Source organism: Mustela nivalis, assembly GCF_964662115.1.
Source record: "Mustela nivalis genome assembly, chromosome: 12".
Lineage (NCBI taxonomy): Eukaryota > Metazoa > Chordata > Mammalia > Carnivora > Mustelidae > Mustela > Mustela nivalis.
This window is the reverse complement of record NC_139031.1, coordinates 62,760,830-62,780,953: the sequence shown is the minus strand read 5'-3', so window position 1 is coordinate 62,780,953 and position 20,124 is coordinate 62,760,830. Positions and strand designations below refer to the sequence as shown.

Sequence of the window (20,124 nt, the reverse complement as noted above, 5' to 3'; positions counted from 1 at the left end):
AGAGATGGAAGAGTAATTCCCTCGGTGTTGTAATTTACTTAAACCTGTGACTATGGTTTCCTCATTTGGATTCTTTCTTCCAGCAGAGCAGTCACTGCTCAGACTTAAGTCTTGGAAAGTCTGAGCATAGGTATGTGTACATGGTCAACCGAGGGGACCCCAAGCTACAATTGCAATGCACTAGATTAGTGCCTTTTGTTTTAGGCTTGGCAGATGATACTGTATTTCCACAATAGCTCTTCCTTTCATGAAATTAAGAAATTCTTTAGTCAAGATAAGCCACTTCCTTCTTTTTTTTTTTTAATTTTTTTATTTTTTATAAACATATATTTTTATCTCCAGGGGTACAGGTCTGTGAATCGCCAGGTTTACACACTTCACAGCACTCACCAAAGCACATACCCTCCCCAATGTCCATAACCCTACCCCCCTTCTCCCAACCCCCCTCCCCCCAGCAACCCTCAGTTTGTTTTGTGAGATTAAGAGTCCCTTATGGTTTGTCTCCTTCCCAATCCCATCTTGTTTCATTGATTCTTCTCCTACCCACTTAAGCCCCCATGTTGCATCACCACTTCCTCATATCAGGGAGATCATATGATAGTTGTCTTTCTCTGCTTGACTTATTTCGCTAAGCGTGATACCCTCTAGTTCCATCCATGTTGTGGCAAATGGCAAGATTTCTTTTGATGGCTGCATAGTATTCCATTGTGTATATATACCACTTCTTCTTTATACATTCATCTGTTGATGGACATCTAGGTTCTTTCCATAGTTTGGCTATTGTGGACATTGCTGCTATAAACATTCGGGTGCACGTGCCCCTTCGGGTCACTATGTTTGTATCTTTAGGGTAAATACCCAGGAGGGCAATTGCTGGGTCATAGGGCAGTTCTATTTTCAACATTTTGAGGAACCTCCATGCTGTTTTCCAGAGTGGTTGCACCAGCTTGCATTCCCACCAACAGTGTAAGAGGGTTCCCCTTTCTCTGCATCCTCACCAACACCTGTCATTTCCTGACTTTTTGATTTTAGCCGTTCTGACTGGTGTGAGATGATATCTCATTGTGGACACTTCCTTCTTTTGAAGTTGACAGCCTGATTTCTAGAGCTTCAACAAACTCTGAAGGAGATATAAAGTACCAACTCCCAATAAAAGTGAACTTTGGAACACACACCAAAAAAGTGGACTAGATGTCAGGAAACCTTCACTACAGTTTTACCTCTGCCCCTAATAACCTTGTAAACTTTGGGTGAGTGACTTCAGCTCTGTGGGACTCTGCTTCCTAAGTTATAAAACATTGTCCAGAAAGGTCCCTTCTATTTCAGATGTTTCAGGATTCTAACTCTCAACAGTCGTGGATTTTTGTGATATAGACACAAAGCAGAAGGTTGTAGTGTGTTTATTCACAATCTGTCAGTCCTAGAGGAAAATCAGAAATGGCTTTGAGACTCAGATTTTTTAATAACAATTTAATTTGTACTGTTAATGGACACTTTTAACAGTTCAATTTTGAGCCTTTGCAAACACACCCATAAAAATGGTTGCATTGCTTCACATTTATAGAAACCACTGCATTTTCCAAGCAAATGGCATTTGTGCAAAGAAATAGCCTAACACATGCCTAACTGTCTGTTTCAAAGTAATTATTATTTGTCAGTACAAATGTATACTTGAGTAGTGCAAAGAAAATGCCCCCCCCCCCCCGAAAATCTGGCAGGCTCTCTTGTTGAAGGAACTTCTGCTTTTTGGATCCCAGCAGCATTTTCTTTCATTACTATCTTTAGGATCAAAATTCCAGAAATTCAAGAAAAGAAAATCCAGAGAATGGCACTAACTTTCTTGCTGCCCAAGAGACCACAACTCATTATTTTGTTGTTTTTCTGATGTTTTTCAGACCTCCAAAATGCAGTTATGTTCATTTAGGCAATATTGTTTTTGTTTATTTTTCACTTTTATTTAAATGAAAATAGAGTTATTTGGATATTTTTTCTGAGATATTGCTGACTGGTTGTAATAGCTATAGGGGCCACTGACTAGTATTTTCCTAGAAAAATAGCATTTTTTTCCTCCTATATCACTGTTCATGTTTATGGCATTACACAAAGCCTCTGTGAAGGCTTTCAATATAAGTATGTTTATGTCAGAAAAATGAGCTGTTTATCTGCTTATGGGGCAAGCTTATTTCCAGAAGGATATTATTATGGGTGGGTGGACAGTCCATTCAAAAATGCATTTATTCATTCAGCCAACATTCAAGTAGAGCACCTACTTGAAACCTGGCCTTTTATAAAATGTAGTTAAAAAAAAAGTTATCAAGGCATTGGATGGGTCTACCATGGAGATGACAGTTCAAAGAAAGAAACAAAAAGGAAAAGAAAGAAAGAAAAAGAAAAGAGAGAGAGAGGGAGGGGCAGGAAGAAGGAGGGAAGGAAGGGAGGAAGGAAAGAGGGAAGGAAGATAAAGATAATAGTCTTACTTTCATGAATGAACAGTACAGGGTGCCTTGAGAGGATCAAAGATTACTGTGGAAATGAAGTTTAAACTAGGCTACAGAATCAGTAGGAGCCAACTAAGTAAATCGGGATGGATTCCGAGGATGCCAAGGATGGGCAAACAACATGTGCCAAGGTCTTGAAGTCGGAAGAAAGAGAACACATAAAAAAAAAAAAAAATGTGTTCAGATGTGATAAGAACTCTGAAGTCAAAGGAAAGAGTGGCCAAGATGAAGCTGGAGATACAGAAATAGAGTACATTGACTTAGACTATTTCCAAATAAATAATTATAAATGCCTTATTCCTGAGCACACCATCTATCAGAATTGAAGACTCAAAAGAACTTCTTTAGTTGGTGATGACTTCTGTAGTAGTTCCTTGAGCAAGAGTAGCTCCTTCCTGGCCTCTGCAGCTCGCAGAAGAGGTGGCCTCCAGGGACTGTGTCAGTCAGCAGTGACCACAGAGTTTCCGGGTTCAACTTCTTTCAATGAACTCTGGGACCCTTGCTGACAATTCTGCGTGACTTCTGCACCACAAATAGACAGCTGTCAGATGTCTTAGCTGTGCCCTCTAGTGGCAGCTGGAATGTTACCCAGTTCTTCTGAAAAAGGATAATTAAACTACCTCTCAGAGTTTGTAAATAAGTGAGTATAGGGACTTACCAGGGAAGGACATTCTACCATTACAACCTGTCCTTTTATTTATCCCATGATGCCTTATATCCAGAGTCCATGGTACTACAAACTGCTAAAATGCTGGAATAAGTCATTTTAAAGTTCATTAGTCTTTTCAATAGATGGTTTTGGGAAAACTGGACAGCTACATGCAAGAGAATGAAACTGGACCACTTTTTTACATACACCATACACAAATAAATTCAAAATGGATTAAAGACCTAAACATGATAACTGAAACCATTAAAAAATCCTAAAACGGACGACAGACAGTAATTTCTCTTCCTTGGCTTCTCTTGACTTTCTCTTCCTTGACTTCTGACATCGACTGTAGCGACATTTTTCCAGAATGTCTCCTGATACCAGGGAAATAAGAGCAAAAGTAAACTATTGGAACTACATCAGAATAAAAAGCTTCTGCTCAGTGAAGGAAACAATCAACACAACTAAAAGACAACCTACTGAATGGGAGAAGATAGTTGGAAATGACATATCCAGTAAAAGGTCAGTATCCAAATATATAAAGAACTTACACAACTCAATGCCAAAAAACCCCCAAATAAACCAATTAAAAAGTGGTTAGAAGACATGAATAGACATTTCTCCAAAGAAGAAATCTAGATGGCCAAAAGACACATTAAAAGGTGTTCAGACATCATCAAGAAAATGCAAATTAAAACTACAATGAGGTGTTGTCCCACAACAAGATATCCCACCTGTCAGAATGGCTAAAATCGAGGCACCTGGGTGTCTCAGTGAGTTAAGCCTCTGCCTTCGGCTCAGGTCATGATCTCAGGGTCCTGCATTGGGCTCTCTGCTCAGCAGGGAGCTTGCTTCCCCTTCTCTCTCTGCCTGCCTCTCTGCCTACTTGTGATCTCTCTCTCTCTGTGTGTCAAATAAATAAATAAAATCTTAAAAAAAAAGAATGGCTAAAATAAAAAACACAAGAAACAAAAGTGGATTTTTAGAAAAAGGAACCCTTGTGCACTATTGGTGGGAATGGAAACTGGTCCAGCCACTGGGGAAGACAGTATGGAGGTTCCTCAAAAAATTAAAAATAGAACTACTCTATTTTAACTCTATACAAAAAATTAAAAATAGAACTATGATCCAGTAATCGCACTATCGGATATTTACCCCCCAAATATAAAAATACTAATTCAAAGGGATATATGCACCCCTATTATGTTTATTGCAGCATTATTTACAAGAGCCAAATTATGGAAGGAGCCCAAGTGTCCACTGATAGATGAATGGATAAAGAAGAATATATATACAATGGAATATTATTCAGCCTTAAAAAAGAATGAAATCTTGCCATTTGCAGCAATATGGATGGAGCTAGAGAGTATAAATGCTAAATGGAGTAAGTCAGTCAGAGAAAGACAAATACTGTATTATTTCACTTATGTGTGGAGTTTAAGAAACAAAACAAAGGGGGGAAAAAAAGGAGAGAGAGAGAGACCAGGAAACAGGCTCTTAACTATAGAGAACAAACAGATGGTTACCAAACAGGAGGTGAATAGGGGGATGGATGACATAAGTGATGGGGATTAAAGAGGATACATCATAATGAGCACTGAGTAACATATAGAATTGTTAAATCACTTTATTGTACCCCTGAAACTAATATAGCACTATATGTTAACTACATGGGAATTAAAATGAAAAATTTAATAAAGGGGAAAAAAGAATAAAAAACAGGTATCTGATGTAAGCTGGAAAAAAAAAGTACATTAAAGGTCAGGGGGATCTCAGAGTTTCATCCGAACTCCTTACTATGATGTCACTTATGGCATCCTGTCATTCTGGGGCTCTATTTGCTCAATTCCTTTCATGACCTGTCTTTTTCTTACCATAAACTTCGGGTGAACATCCTTTTTTTATTTAGTGACATTGTTTACTTAATTCCCTTGGTAACCATAAAAGCCAAGTCTTTTTCTTTGTGGACTCAAGGCATGCCACTATATCTGATTAACTTAAAGCCATAGCACCTAGATCCAGAGGCCATTTTTTTTTTTATTTGTTATGAGATATCTCTGCCTAAATATCCTTTTTCCTGAGTACTTGGCTCTTTGGTATGGGATTCTACATGCCATGGGAAGAGGGGAGAGGCATAGGACAAGATCAAAGTGAAATCTAGCCCAGACTTGTGGACAACAGGTGCATCTGGTTCCAAAACTTGCAGTAATGGGGTAAGAGATCTGTGGAGGATACAGTGTGTTTACCCAGTGCTAGGAATCTTATAAGAAAGAAAATCAAAGAATAGATGCTAATATTTTGGGAGGGGCTTTAGAAAAAAAAATGGGTTGGTTTAAGTGTTTTGAAGAGATTATTTTGTGTGTGTGTGTGTGTGTGTGTGTGTGTACATAGTGGTTTACTTGGTTCCCCGTGCATGAGTTTTATCTTCTTTGAGCTGTGATGAAGAGCTGATGGGGCCTGATGTTCTAGGTGTATGTGCATTTACCACATCTTGCTTTGGTCAAGGCATGATCCAAAAATATTTATTTACTCAATGTCAAAGTTTTTACATAACTCAAACTCTGGCACATCGACTTTTGATGAGATGGTGAGGGTCCATTCCCTTTGCTAGGTTTTGTATTGGCTCAGAACATTGTATTTGTTCCACTTCAGGAAGGAGGAGAGTCCCAGTCCATAGGACTTTTATGGAAGTATGGAGGGACTATATTTTCAGGATCTTAGCTCCCTGTCACATTTCTGGGTTGGTTGTCTGGCTTGCTGTCCACTTTGTACCTGGGAACCTCTAATCAGTGCTGCCCACACATATCCTGATATGAATGATAAAACCTAGAAGAATATTTGTACCTGTTTAGCATCTAAATGGCACAGGGATAATATTTCCCTATAACTTGTTTCCATTATTTTGTTTCTATAATGTATTTTTCCTCTATCAGAAGGTTTCCAGATCAAGTTCTTAATAATCAGAGGGTAAGTGGGCAAATTGTCTCAAAATATATCAAAGTCATTATTTCCTCAGGAGTTTGAGCTTCTCTTGGATAAGGTTACTATTATTATTACTCAGTATGTAGATATAGGTTGCTGAAAATAGGGTTGAAAGGCAAGTCAATCCTTTCTCATTTGGTCCATTCTAGATAGGCATGTGCTTTGACTTTAATAAGCTGTAAACCTTCATTACTATCCACATAATAAGCCTTTTTATGGAGAATCACTCATATTAACCTTCAATTCAGAAAGACAGACCCTGGATCTAACCAGTTATTCCTACATATGCAACCTTTCTCTTTTCCTCAAAGACATCTGGATTTACTGACAAGTTCAAGTCTCTTTAAGGATAATGAAAAAAATGATGCTGAAATGACTTTATTTCAGCCCAGAAATAGTCTTTCAACCTGTTATTTTACACATTTGTTCATTATATTTACCATGTACCTACACATCTTTACACGAGATACTCCTTATATATTTAAAATGGAAGGAATAGGGCACCTGGGTGGCTCAGTCAGTTAAGCATCTGCCTTCAGCTTAGATCATTATCCTGGGGTCCTGAGATTGGGCACCCTGCTCAGCGGGGGTTCTGCGTCTCCTGCTCATGTGCTCACATGCTTGCATTCTCTCTCTATCAAAAATCAATGAATCAATATCAATAAAATCTTTAAAAAAATAAATCGAAGGAATATAAAACACTAACACAAGAAGTAACTTTTAAAATGCAAACCAGGATAATCCATAATTACACTTTGGGAGAGAGTCAGAGATTGAGGGCTAAAACCAAAGTCTGCTACTTTATCACTAGTGATCCCTTAGGACCACATTTTTCTCTAATTAGATGATACCTCACTCATTGGGTTTTCATGAAAATAAAATAGATTTTATACATAGTATATACATAAAAATATGGGAAATAATATGAGTTCAAGATATGAGAGCTATTATGCTTGGCTAAGTTATGAAACCCTCAAGAAAGGGAAAACAAGGCTTTCAGAATCCTCACAGCTATTCTACTCTTGGTTCTCACTGGAGAAATTACATCTGCTCAAATGGTCCAAACAAACGGAGATGGAAATCAGCATAATTATAACAGCTCTGTGGTCATTGTTAGCATTTTTAGCAATAGGTGGTGATAAGTGACTATGCTAATTATGTTATAATTTAGTATTGGCAAATGTGGGCACTAATTTGTCTTTGACATAGTAACTTTAAGAGAAGACATTCTGACCAGACTGAACATTTCATATCATCCTCAAAAACTAGAAACATGGTGTTCCTATCAGTTTGAAGAATCCTCAAATGGCTAAGAGTTTTAGATATGTTACCCTATGAGTTCTTATGCTCTCATGGAGGATGGCTGACTTCCTACATAGGGTACTAACTGTTCCCTACATTACTGTACTGGAGACTTTTCTGAGCCATGGATAACTGAGCTCTTCACAAGACTGTATAACCAGAATCATTAGCTTTCCCTTTGGTTCATTTTCCTGTAGGTAAGCTTATGAAAATTGTATTCAAAATGTTCTTGGTTCTTTAACTGTAGAGGTAAAAAACATGCCTATGAAGAGCCACAGACTATTATTTCTGCTCCTAAGAAATACACTTTTTCATCCTGTGAAAATATTGTTCCTTCCTTCATGCTTAGTGTGTAAATTTACATTAAGTTCTGACACATAAATACATTAATACTGATGAGAAATTAAGAATAATTATTCTACTCAGCCCCACTTAACCCACTCTCTCAATCTCTGACTGCAAAGCCTATTTTCTTAGTTTCTATGCACTACAACCTCCCAGCACAGGGTTAAAGGAGAGGCACAGAGTTCCTTCTCTGCTTTTCCATTGTTAATGCAGCACTGTTGCTCCTGGAGCACTGCTTTGCAGCAGACGGAAATAATGTATTTTTGATGTATTAAAACACTAACCCTTTTCCTCTGGCTTATTATATATAATACAAGCACTCCCTGTATTGTCAATGTCAAGTGCAGACTCAAAACTTGTAAAAGAGAAATCTCTGAGGCCCACCCCCCATCTTGATTGTGATTAAAGAACAATGACCTTCACTGTTGAAATCAATGTAACTAAGAATATAAGCCACACAGGTCATATATGCTGTGATTACTCTATGCAAGGTACTCCCTTCCCCTAAGGTACAAAATGCTATACTATGAAAGAACATCCCCCAAAGAGTTAATAGTCCTCTTAGGAAAACTTGATGAAAAAGAGCCTCACATGCCTAGAAATATTTGCATATTTTTTCTCTGAACTAGCTAAGAAAGGGGCTGGAAAAAACCTTGGGCACAGGTAGCCCATCTTGTGAAATTTTACAATGCCTGAAATAAAATTCAGGTATTTTTTTTGAGAGAGAAAAATTAAGCAGCACAGTATAAATTAAAGGATAAGTAAATAAATAAATTTATTATTATTATTATTTTGAATATTCTACCCAGTGTAAGCCTGTGGCCAATGAAGACAGTTTTTAGCATGGACAACTTAAGTGTATGCCCTAAGAACTCTTTTTCTAAAAGAATCACACAAATCCATACATCAATGAAAATTAAAATCCAGCTCATAAGTAGAGGGTGTGAGGGGTATCTGAAACAATAATGGCAGAAAAAGTAGTAGAATCAAGGTTAAAAACAGCTGGAGGTAACCTGACCATGAAACAATGTAATGGTTAAGGATCTGTCATGAAAGGTAAGCAAAAGGTGGAAGTCTGGTCCATCCATATCATAAAATTTTATATTCTCCTTTAATAGAGATGATATACCTAGACGTACTAAGAGGTATGCATCTCTAAAATGCTTTGTTGATAGGGAAATATATAATGTAATCATAAAATATGACACTACATATATAATATTTATATGTGAAAACTAAGATTGAGAAGCAATACACACCAAAATTTTGACAAGTTTTACCTTTGGAGAGAGGGGTGAGATTGTAAAAGAGCAGGGGTTGATGATGAAGACAGACTTTTACTTTTTACTTCATAAATTCTATAACATTTGAATGTTCTAATAAACATGTATTAATGTAGAATTGCATGATTAAAATAATTTTAAAAAGTAAAGGACACAGCCTCTGCAGTAACTAGGGGGTAGTTCTTTCACTTAACAGCAATAATCTGGTCAGTCTCTTTCTGAGTTTCTGTATCTCCATGTGTACGCTAAAGATAACAATATTGACTTTGAAGTGTGTGAGTGTGTGTGTGTGTGTGTGTGTGTGTGTGTGTGTGAATGAGTGGTGTGTGCAGTTTATTAATTATTTAATTAAATTTAGAGTAGGGAGAGAGAGAGAGAGAGTGAGGCAGGCCTTGGTCTAATGACCTTAGATCATGTCCCGAGTCAAAATCAAGAGTTTGATGCTTTATCTACTGAGCCACCCAGGCACTCCTGTGTGTAGTTGAAATAAAATACAATGTCATATATCAAATACTAATTACAATGAAATTACAATGAATATGGTGTGCCTTACCCAATAGCAGTTGATAGTATGCAACATATGTTTAACACAGCAAATCATAAATTGTCAAAATGAAGTAATCATAGAGCAAGACCATTTTGTTGATTAGTTATTCACTGTTGAAAGATACTGCTTAAGTGTCAAGTTGTTTAAAATTTTTGGTTTAAGTATTCATACAGTTGATGAAATAAATACATAATTTTCAAAGTAATTTTGAAATTATTTATATTGAATAGTAATAGATCGGCAGTAAAATGTGCAGGTTAGTGGAAATTAAAAGACATCTTACCGCTCTTTTATAAAAAGAGGTACACAAACATCTGGAGACACCTCTCGTTGGATACAGTACATATGTAAAGGAAGGAAATATTTATATACTGTCTCATAAGGCCAGAGCAAAACTGAGAGGGCAGTATAGTTGAGGAGTGGTTTATTTTCCAGAAGTGGTATCTTTCAAGAGTATCTTTAATGATAATGTATTGACATTATGATTGGAAACCTATTATGAAAAGATATTAGAGGACCTGATGTGAAGGAATGGCCCTAAAATATAAAGAAAAGGAGCTAGATGGAAGTGTGGCAGCTCTTATATGCTTACATTCCACCATCCAATGGGAGTCTTTTCCCCTTAGTCCCATACACCTGTCCTGCCCCAGGCAAACTCTCTTCATGTTACACCCAAGCTCTGTTTTTGTTTATGGTTGAAGGACATGACCCTTCTCCTTGTAACTATTTTTGGATGTTCTTAAATACATGTGTACTTTAAGTCACATACATCAAATCATGCTAAGAATCTTTTTGATCCTCAGTGTCTCTAAAATAATGAGACAGACAACTCTCATAATTTGTGGAAATGGTATCCTTTCCTGAGTACCTGCAAGCCAACTCCTTTGGAATGGGCATGGTGGCTTTGACATGGAAAATTATATTCAGTCAGAGAGTATATTTGGTGTTTTCATTGGTACAGAATAAATTATTTGTAGAAAAATTTCACAGTACTTTGCCTTTTTGGAATTGGGTTCATTAGATGTTGTCAGCTTCTTCTTTCGTACTCATTTTTACGCCAAGGTCTTCACTTCTGTTATCACTCAGATATACTGACATCAAAGAATCTTTAGGTGACTTTTAAAATGAAACTCTTTTATTATCTTTGTAACATCAATAGTAGAAGGTGTTCTGGATGTAAGGCTTTTTTTTAATGATTTTTTTTATTCAGTAGGGCTCAGCATTCTTCAGTTTTATATGTATATTTATGTGTTTCAAAATTGAAAATTCTTAAGATGTAAAGCAATATGATAGAACGAGTCAGCCAGTGATTCCAAACTGCAGCTTGGAGTAGATGTATTAAGCTTGTTGCTCTTTCCCGTCTTGCATCTTCTCTTCACCACTACTAAAACTAGCATCAGTAAGGTCATTAGTAGAGGGTTCACAAGTCAAGGGGCTGCTTTTCCAAGTGTTTCTGCTATTCAACTTTTACTTGAAATTCGAGTGTGCCCATACCTGCCTTTCCCCTTCCCAGCTTCTCTTTGTTTCTACAGTAATATTTTCTTTCTAATATCCTCCTTTATCTTTACCTATCCTGTCTCCTCTTCTGCTTGTCTTCAAAGCACTGGCATTAGATATTATTACCAACCTTCTTCTGTATCACTGTGACCTATCTGAACAGTACAATCCTTTCATACAACAAAATCAACATCACTATCCTTCTCATTTCTCCAGACATTCAGACCCATGTTACCAACTTTCTTTGGATAGCATCACTGGAATGACTTGCAGGCACTTCAACTTCCAATTTTCCTCTGAGATTTAATTATATTTTCCAGCTAAGTTGTTACTTCTGTATTCCCTGCAGATGCCAGGAAACTCATTAATTCAACTTTTCATATTCCTGCTTAGTAAAAAATTATCAAGCTGAGTTAATCCTACCTCTGAACTGTCTCATATCCATTTTTTCTTTCTCTTTTTCTCTGCTATTGCCTTGGTAAAGTCTCAGTTTACTTTCTCAAATGAAGTATCACAGTTAGTTATGTAATGAATGATTCTACTAGTCATTCTTCCTTCAAAGTCTCTCCCTACCAATTCATCCTCAGTGTCTAATCAGTGATCTTTCTAGAGCCAGAATGACCTATTTTAAAACAGAATAAATAAGCAAAAACAACACACATATATACACACACAGAGACAAAAGCAAAACAGAAAACAATTTAGTGATTCCCCACTTCCTAGAAGTTTAAGTTCAAATGCCTTAGTAAGAACATCACTTTTGACCCTAGCCCACCTTCTTCAAGTTCTATCTACTTCTTACAACTTCTCCTTTTCTTCCTTGTCAGTGTTCCCTGAGGCTCAGCAGTAAGGAGCTATTTTCCGTTCTTATATTTAACATGTCCCTTCTTAGCTCTGTGCTTTACACAGTGTGTTTCTCATGCTTGAATCTCTTTTGGCCTCTTCTCTCTCTGTTGAACTCCTAAGTGTCCTTTATCTCCTAGGTCCAAGGATTATTTCTCCTGCCACAACTTCTCTACCTTTCAACTTTCATTCTGACTACTAGAATGTTGTACATAGTGTTAGTCACATCACATTGTTATTTGCTTAATTGGTTTCCCCATTAGACTGTGAACTCCTTTAAGGCAAGGACCATGTCTTACTTAGTTTTGTATTCCTATTATTTAACTCAATATTAGCAGAATCTCGCTATATAGTCATCGAACTAATAAAACAAAAGAAATCAGGATTACCTATGCTCAGTAGGTCTGGAGATTTTCCTAAGGACCCTTCTTGGTTTTTCATGATTGTTCACCTTTTAGACATGCCCTGCTTCTCTCCTAACCTAAGTGAAAGGGAAGGGAAGGGAAAAGAGAAATAAGAATATTCAAGACTGTGTTGTTGACAAATACAGCTGAAACCTGCTTTGATTCTGAGATGTTCTGGAGAGATTTCTTAACAGTCAGCAGCACTGGAAGGCTTTCACATTACAAATAAATTCATTGCATTTGGTAGTTAAGCAATTTAATGGCTGAACTTATGCTCATTCTTTCTTAACCTGAGTTTTACTACCTACTGAACTTGCCATATTTTTTGGTTGTCACAGCTGAACTTTCAAAAGTATATACTTTCTTTTTTAATTGTTTGCCCCAGGGTTTTGGTTACATAAAAGGGAGATATTCTTATAAAAATATTTTTTGCTTTCATATCCTGTCATTACTCATTTACAAAAAAATATTATCCATTGAGATACGGAGGTTAAAATATTTGAGGATGTTAATAGTAATAATGTCAAACACTCACCATGGCCCAGGTATTGCTCTTAGTGCTTTAAATGGAGTTTCCTGTTTGATTCACACAACAGCTCTATGAGGGAGGTAGGCATTCTTTCTCCTGGAAGAGAAAAACTAAGTGTAAACAAGTTGAGCCACTTGCCTACATCATATAGCTGCTGCAGATCATGGCCAAGATTGGGATTCAGGCCATCTAGCTCCAGAACTCACACTCATAATCACTACAGCTGTGGAGAGTATTATTTAGAACTCAATTTCTGTTCTATCCAAAATTCAGAGGTTTATCTGCCAGTCAGTCTTAGCATCCTTTTTGAATAGATTGGTTAACGTCCTCTCTCCTACTTCCACATTTTTTTCCTTTCATTCCTCATGTGCTGCTTGGTGGATTGCACTCTAATTCCCTTTTACTTCCTTTTTTGGGGGGCAATTCATTACTGCTTCATGAGCCAGTGCACGATGGATGCATTTCATTACAGCCCCTCTCCTAATCAACTGTGTTGATGCTGAGATAACAAGTACCGAAACCAAGCACATGCCTGTATTTATTTTTCTTTTCGCCCAAAGAATAAAACTATGTAATTCCAGGTAAAGATGAGAAAATTGGTTATGCATTTATTTCTTATAATTCTTGTATACTTAGCATAAATATAGAGGCTGTCTTTAGGACAATATTTATATCATTAGGCAAGTGGAGATTTTGGATGTTGGCCAATCAATTAGATTTCAAAACAAAATAGAACAAACAAATACACAAAAAATAAACTCACAAGCTAAAAGATCTTTACTATTCTTATAAATTAATGTTTGCTTTAAATTTTATACTATAGCTACTGTTATGGAAAAAGTTTTTTTTTAAGATTTTATTTATTTGACAGAGATCACAAGTAGATGGAGAGGCAGGCAGAGAGAGAGAGAGAGAGAGAGAAGGAAGCAGGCTCCCTGCTGAGCAGAGAGCCCGATGCGGGACTCGATCCCAGGACCCTGAGATCATGACTTGAGCTGAAGGCAGCGGCTTAACCCACTGAGCCACCCAGGCAGCCCTGGAAAAAGTTATTTTGAAATGCTCTTCTTTCAGTAAATTAGTAGAAGAACTACAGTTGTTTTTGCTTTTTAAATTATACTGATATAATATTAACTATGGAACTACTAAGGATTATACTTTTCATATTAGAGTAAAAATTGTCCCATAGAGGACTGACTTTATTATCCCACAGATGCTTTTTCCTTAAGAAAACTCATATATTTCTATGCATTATCCTTCTCCCCAAAGGATATTTCCTTCTCAATTTCATCCCATTAAGACTTATATACAACGGGATATTATGCAACTGTCAGAAAGGATGAATACCCAACTTTTGTATCAACATGGATGGCACTGGAGGAGATTATGCTGAGTGAAATAAGTCAAGCAGAGTCAATTATTATATGGATTCACTTACTTGTGGAGCATAAGGAGTAACATGGAGGACATTAGGAGAAGGGAAAGAAAAATGAACTTGGGGAAATTGGAGGGAGAGATGAACAATGAACAATGAGAGACTGTGGACTCTGAGAAAAAAACTGAGGGTTTTGGAGGGGAGGAGGTAGGGGTTGAGTGGTGGTGGGTATTATGGAGGGCACTTATTGCATGGAGCACTGGTTGTGGTGCATAAATAATGAATCTTTGAACACTGAACAAAATAAAATTAAGATGTTAAAAAAATAAAAGACAATATTTAGTCCTTATTTAAAAACAAATTGAATTTTGATAAGGTAGCCACTTTGCTATTACTGCTCACATACTGCTTGAATGTAATCCATTTCTGGAATGTTTTGGCATGAAAGGAATTTGCAAACAGGAAACAGTCTGGGTGCAGGGTGAAAAGAGGAGTGAGGCCAATTCAAGGCTTGAGGAGAACTGAAAGGGAAGTACCCAGCACTAAAAGAAAGGTGGGCATTAAAGAGGGCATGTGATTTGATGAGCACTGGGTGTTTTAGTCAACTAATGAATCATTGAACATTTTATCAAAAACTAATGATGTACTATAACTTGGCTAATTGAATTTAAATGAAAGAAAGAAGAAAGAAAAAGAAAGAAAGAAAGAAAGAAAGTCAGTCATTACTAAATGCAACCTTCTTTCTATTCCCTATATTTGCCCCAAGTCTGTTCATTTTGTTTGGGTGATATGTTTTAGAGTTTAGAGATCATGTGCAGGTGGGTGGTCTTTACTTCCCTTAGATGTGGCACCTCCACCACAATCCATGCATTATTTTTGTACCTCATCCCACTCCTAGAGTCTGATTCTCCATTGGTCAGTGTTTGTCTCTCCTCTATTACCCACTGTGCACAGTGGCCTTCTGGATCTTTCTATAAAGGCATCACAGTTGCCTTGAGGGTCACAGCGGTTGCAACTGGACCCAGGCTAGTGCTTTTGTGTTAGCCTACCCAATATCATAGTCTTGGTTTTTCATGGTGTGGTTATGAAATATAAATCCCTTTTCTTTCAGAGGCAATAAATTCATATGGGATTAAATTTGCAGGGTTTCTTAGGCTCAGCATTACTAGGAAAAGACCAGCTTCATCTGGTAGTTTTTCCCAGGTAGGAAAGGCTTCATACCACTCACATTGTCTCAATTTGAATGGGTTAGAGATAAGACTATTTGCCAGCTGGCAGTGGGAAAGCTCATTGATCCTTAGGATTTTGTGAAAAGGCAAGGTTACTAGATCTAAGTGACTTTGTTCTAGGTTAGATTACCAGGGCCTCTTGCATGGGTGTCCTTGGGGAAAGCCATCCCATATAGGTTGAGTACTTGGCTATGTAATCAAGAGCAAAGCTACCCACAAAACAGACCTCCAAAACAGACCTCATTTGGTGACCTTCTTTCTCTGATGTCTTCACATAGCAGCCTGGGATTTACAAAAATAGCTACATTAAATTGAACCATTTCCATGTGTCAGCTACCGTCATTACAGCACTGCTGTTACATTCATTTTGCAGATGTAGGAACTGAGGTAGGGGGTTGTTAAATGACTTGACCAAGGGCACACAGCTTGGCAATGGCAGAACTTAGCATATATTCCAGGGAGACTGGCTCTAAAGTTTATGCCCTTACTCCCTAGGGTTTGGGATAGAGTCCTTTAAACACAAGTGATGGAGTAAAAGACTATTCTCAGGCCAGAGTTGTACCTTAGGCCTTCATGCCTAAGTCTATAGAGAGACCTCTAGAATGCAGTTCTAATTCCTAGTAGACCTGAATTAAAAAGCTTTCCAGCAATGGCCTCTTACTTGGAGAGCAGTTTGGAAGGGGACTGGAGGGTCCAAAGGAGGCTGCTAAGTGTTAGTCAGGCTCATTTCTGAGATAGGACTGGGGATGGAGGTTTATTATGAAACTTGGCTCCTTAATGGGCAGCATGGGACTCTCTTTGGCAGACTTACGCAATAGGCAGTCAGTCTACATCTTAAAAGGTTCTTTTGTATTGGTTGATTCCTGTGGGTTCTTGGCTGTCTTCCCTACTGACCTTGAGCCCTCCCTGTCATGATCAGAGATCGCTGCTTTAACTTTAGGTTAATGAGTGCATTGTAGATACTCATTTCTCTTTTTTATTTCTTCTATACTAAGGCATAAATATAGGAGCTGTGGTAAGGACAACTCTTATATAATTTGGCAAATACAGATTTGGATGTTTGATCAGTCAGTTAGATTTAGGGTTCCTCCTGGTCTAGTTGAGAATCTAAATCTTCCCAAAGAGATAAGAACAGGGTCCCAGGAGGATGGTTTCTGAATGTGACTTTCACAATCCAACCTGAAGTGACCTCTTTGTCATTGACCAGGTATTGTTTGTTTCTCTAGATTGTCAGTTATCTCTAAGACATTGTGTATTAGATGTTTTCATTTATGTCCCTTTTCCTAGACCACATTTTAAGTCCTTAAGGTAAAAACATGTCTTATATAATATGTTCCATGCCAATAATAGATGATAATAAACATGTTTTGATGAGTTAAAATATGTTAGAGTCTCTTTGCAAAACTGACTTTTCTAATAGGACTGTGGCACAAATTACCAAAAGTCCTTAGGCTGTTGGTTGATGTATTTCTGAGAATCCTACGGCTTTAAAGCTTATAGTAATTTTGAAGTAGAAAAATAACAATGATTTGCAAATTTTTTATTTTAAAAGTGTTTGGATTTTGGTGCTAAGAAATAATTACTTTGGTTTGATTTCTGTTTGAATTCAGTTTGCTTTACTCATGTTAGGTGGTCTTTTCCTTGTTAAAGTCAATGTTTTTATATAGTCTTTTATATAGTCTTTCAGTCATGTTTAGTGGTTTTTATCTACCGACATCATCTCTCTCCCAATCTTATATAAAAATAGAAGTGGTAGTTTTTCATGTTTTATTAAATAACTATTGGGGCACCTGGGTGGCTCAGTGGGTTAAGCCTCTGCCTTCGGCTCAGGTCATGATCCCAGGGTCCTGGGATGGAGCCCCACATCGGGCTCTCTGCTCAGCAGGGAGCCTGCTTCCCCTTGATTCCCTCCTCCCCCCAACCCCGCATGACTGCCTCTCTGCCTACTTGTGATCTCTGTCAAATAAATAAATAAAATCTTAAAAATAAATAAATAAATAAATAAATATTGGCCAGATGCTGAAGGTAATTTAGGTGAAGTGGCCTCATTTAATTCTGAGCCTCTGAGAAAGGGCTTGGATCTGTGTGTTGGGTGTTCTCAGGTACAGAGATGTAAACACCATTTTTCTGTTCCATTTTCAGGTCACATGTGCCAATTTAACGAATGGTGGAAAGTCAGAACTTCTAAAATCAGGAAGCAGCAAATCCACACTAAAGCACATATGGACAGAAAGCAGCAAAGACTTGTCTATCAGCCGACTCCTGTCACAGACTTTTCGTGGCAAAGAAAATGATACAGATTTAGACCTGCGATATGACACCCCAGAACCTTATTCTGAGCAAGACCTTTGGGACTGGCTGAGGAACTCCACAGACCTTCAAGAGCCTCGGCCCAGGGCCAAGCGAAGGCCCATTGTTAAGACGGGCAAGTTTAAGAAAATGTTTGGATGGGGTGATTTTCATTCCAACATCAAAACAGTGAAGCTAAACCTGTTGATAACTGGGAAAATTGTAGATCACGGCAATGGGACATTTAGTGTTTATTTCAGGCATAATTCCACTGGTCAAGGGAATGTGTCTGTCAGCTTGGTGCCCCCTACAAAAATAGTGGAATTCGACTTGGCACAACAAACCGTGATTGATGCCAAAGATTCCAAGTCCTTTAACTGTCGCATTGAGTATGAAAAGGTTGACAAGGCTACCAAGAACACACTCTGCAACTATGATCCTTCAAAAACCTGTTACCAGGAGCAGACCCAAAGTCATGTATCCTGGCTCTGCTCCAAGCCCTTTAAGGTGATCTGTATTTACATTTCCTTTTATAGTACAGATTATAAACTAGTACAGAAAGTGTGCCCCGACTACAACTACCACAGCGACACACCTTACTTCCCTTCTGGATGAGGATGAACATGGGTGAGACTGAAGCCTGAGGAATTAAAGGTCAATATGACAGGGCTGTTACCTCAAAGAAGAAGGTCACATCTGTTGCCTGGAATGTGTCTACACTGCTGCTCTCGTCAACTGGCTGCAAATATGCTAGTGGAAAACAATCTGATGTAATTTCTGCCCAGTCAGCTTCATCTCTTGGTATAGTTGTAAATCACCATAGATTTTAAAGGCACACTTGAAGACATGCTCTCATACATAGATGTACACAAACACACATTCATATACATTTCAGCTTGCATCTGTCATGATTCCTGTCAAGAGGGCTTTCATTGTCTGACTCATAATGGTTTAGGATAAACTATCATCAAATGAAAGGATTAACTAGACAGTGAATGGTTTCTAACACTTGTGGTTATGGAAATCTCTTTTAAAGTCTTGAGTACATGCTCATCAGTAATCCTTATTCATGTATTCCTACTGCTTGGAGTAGCTGTACTGGTAAATACTACTGTAGGAGTATATGCTTGTTAAAATGGAAAAAAAAATGTGTCTTTAGAGCTCAGTATTCTTTCTTTTATGAACACAACAAAATGTAGTAACTTTTTTCCAGCATACAGTAGGCACATTCAAGGTTATGTAAGATGGCTCTTTTTTCTATGGAGGGAGGCTGTTTTCAGTAAAGATGAGCAAACATTTGGAATTTACATGTGGGCAGACATTGGATTACAGCTTTCATCACCAGACATTGGACTTTCTCAAAGTTGAGATCAGCTAAGGCTGATTAAAACAAGTTCTGATCATTATATAAGAAGGGAAATGCCTGACAGACACCATGTAAGTTATAAGTGTCTGTCTTATCTTTACTACACATATTGTAACAAATTCAATATCCTAGTCTTCATTTGTATGAATGGTTTGTATTGTACATAGTTTAACCAAGTGTTATTTGAGCTGCTTATTAATATTAACTTGTACTTGTCTCTGCTTGTTATTGGTTAAAAAAGAAAAAAAAAAGGATATGAGGAATCCATTTTATCAATGTAGCTGTGACCTCCATTAAAAAGACAAACTTAATGTACAAAGCATTTATTCAGCTCAAGTATTGTTGAAAGCTAAACATATACAACATTACAGTCTGTCTGTATTTAGATATTTTATTTCTGGACAAAATGAAATGTACATAAAAATAAAATGCTTAAAGTTGAGTTTCAATATGTGCTTGTGTAAGATGGTGATTTAAGTGGTTCTGACAAGAAGAATGTGCTGGAATACAGTAATGGTTTTGCATCTCATGTCTCTAAATTTGTACAGAACTATCTAAATTGCTATTAGTTGCTCAGTCAAAACAACTTAGGAGTTTCAATCTCAAGCCTGGGAAGCGGTTGTGGCATATGGTGTCGCACACATTTTTGGTTTACTGTTACGCTAGTGATTCAAGAATACGAAAAATCAATGAGCAGAAGAGATGACTGAGGTCTCCTAAATATTATAACTGTTCTTTTGTTTTTCCTGTGTAGAGTCTATTTAGCAGGGAGATGGAGAGGAAGATAATTTTTTTTTTTTGTGCCTGATTTTCTCTGATTCTACTGTAATCACTCAACAGAAAAAGTTACAGTAGCTGTGAAGGGCTTTGGTGTCCTATTTACCTATTACCAAATGGAATCAACTTATCTATATAGCATTGTTTATGGACAGTAAGCTTTCTTTTAAAACATGATTACTGTATGTAATCCCAGCAAGATAAGCAGA

The 20,124-nt window shown here is 37.4% G+C and overlaps 1 protein-coding gene across 1 annotated transcript in view; it reads left to right on the top strand.

Moving 5' to 3' along the window:
• The window catches only part of NXPH1 (neurexophilin 1), a 298,107-nt gene extending 278,520 nt beyond the window's left edge, over positions 1-19,587 (top strand). The window contains exon 4 of the mRNA XM_082693260.1: positions 17,626-19,587. Coding sequence (XP_082549386.1) covers positions 17,626-18,387 — 762 coding nt within the window. The 3' untranslated portion in view covers positions 18,388-19,587. The remainder of the gene's footprint in view (positions 1-17,625) is intronic.
• The last annotated feature ends 537 nt before the right edge of the window (positions 19,588-20,124 follow it).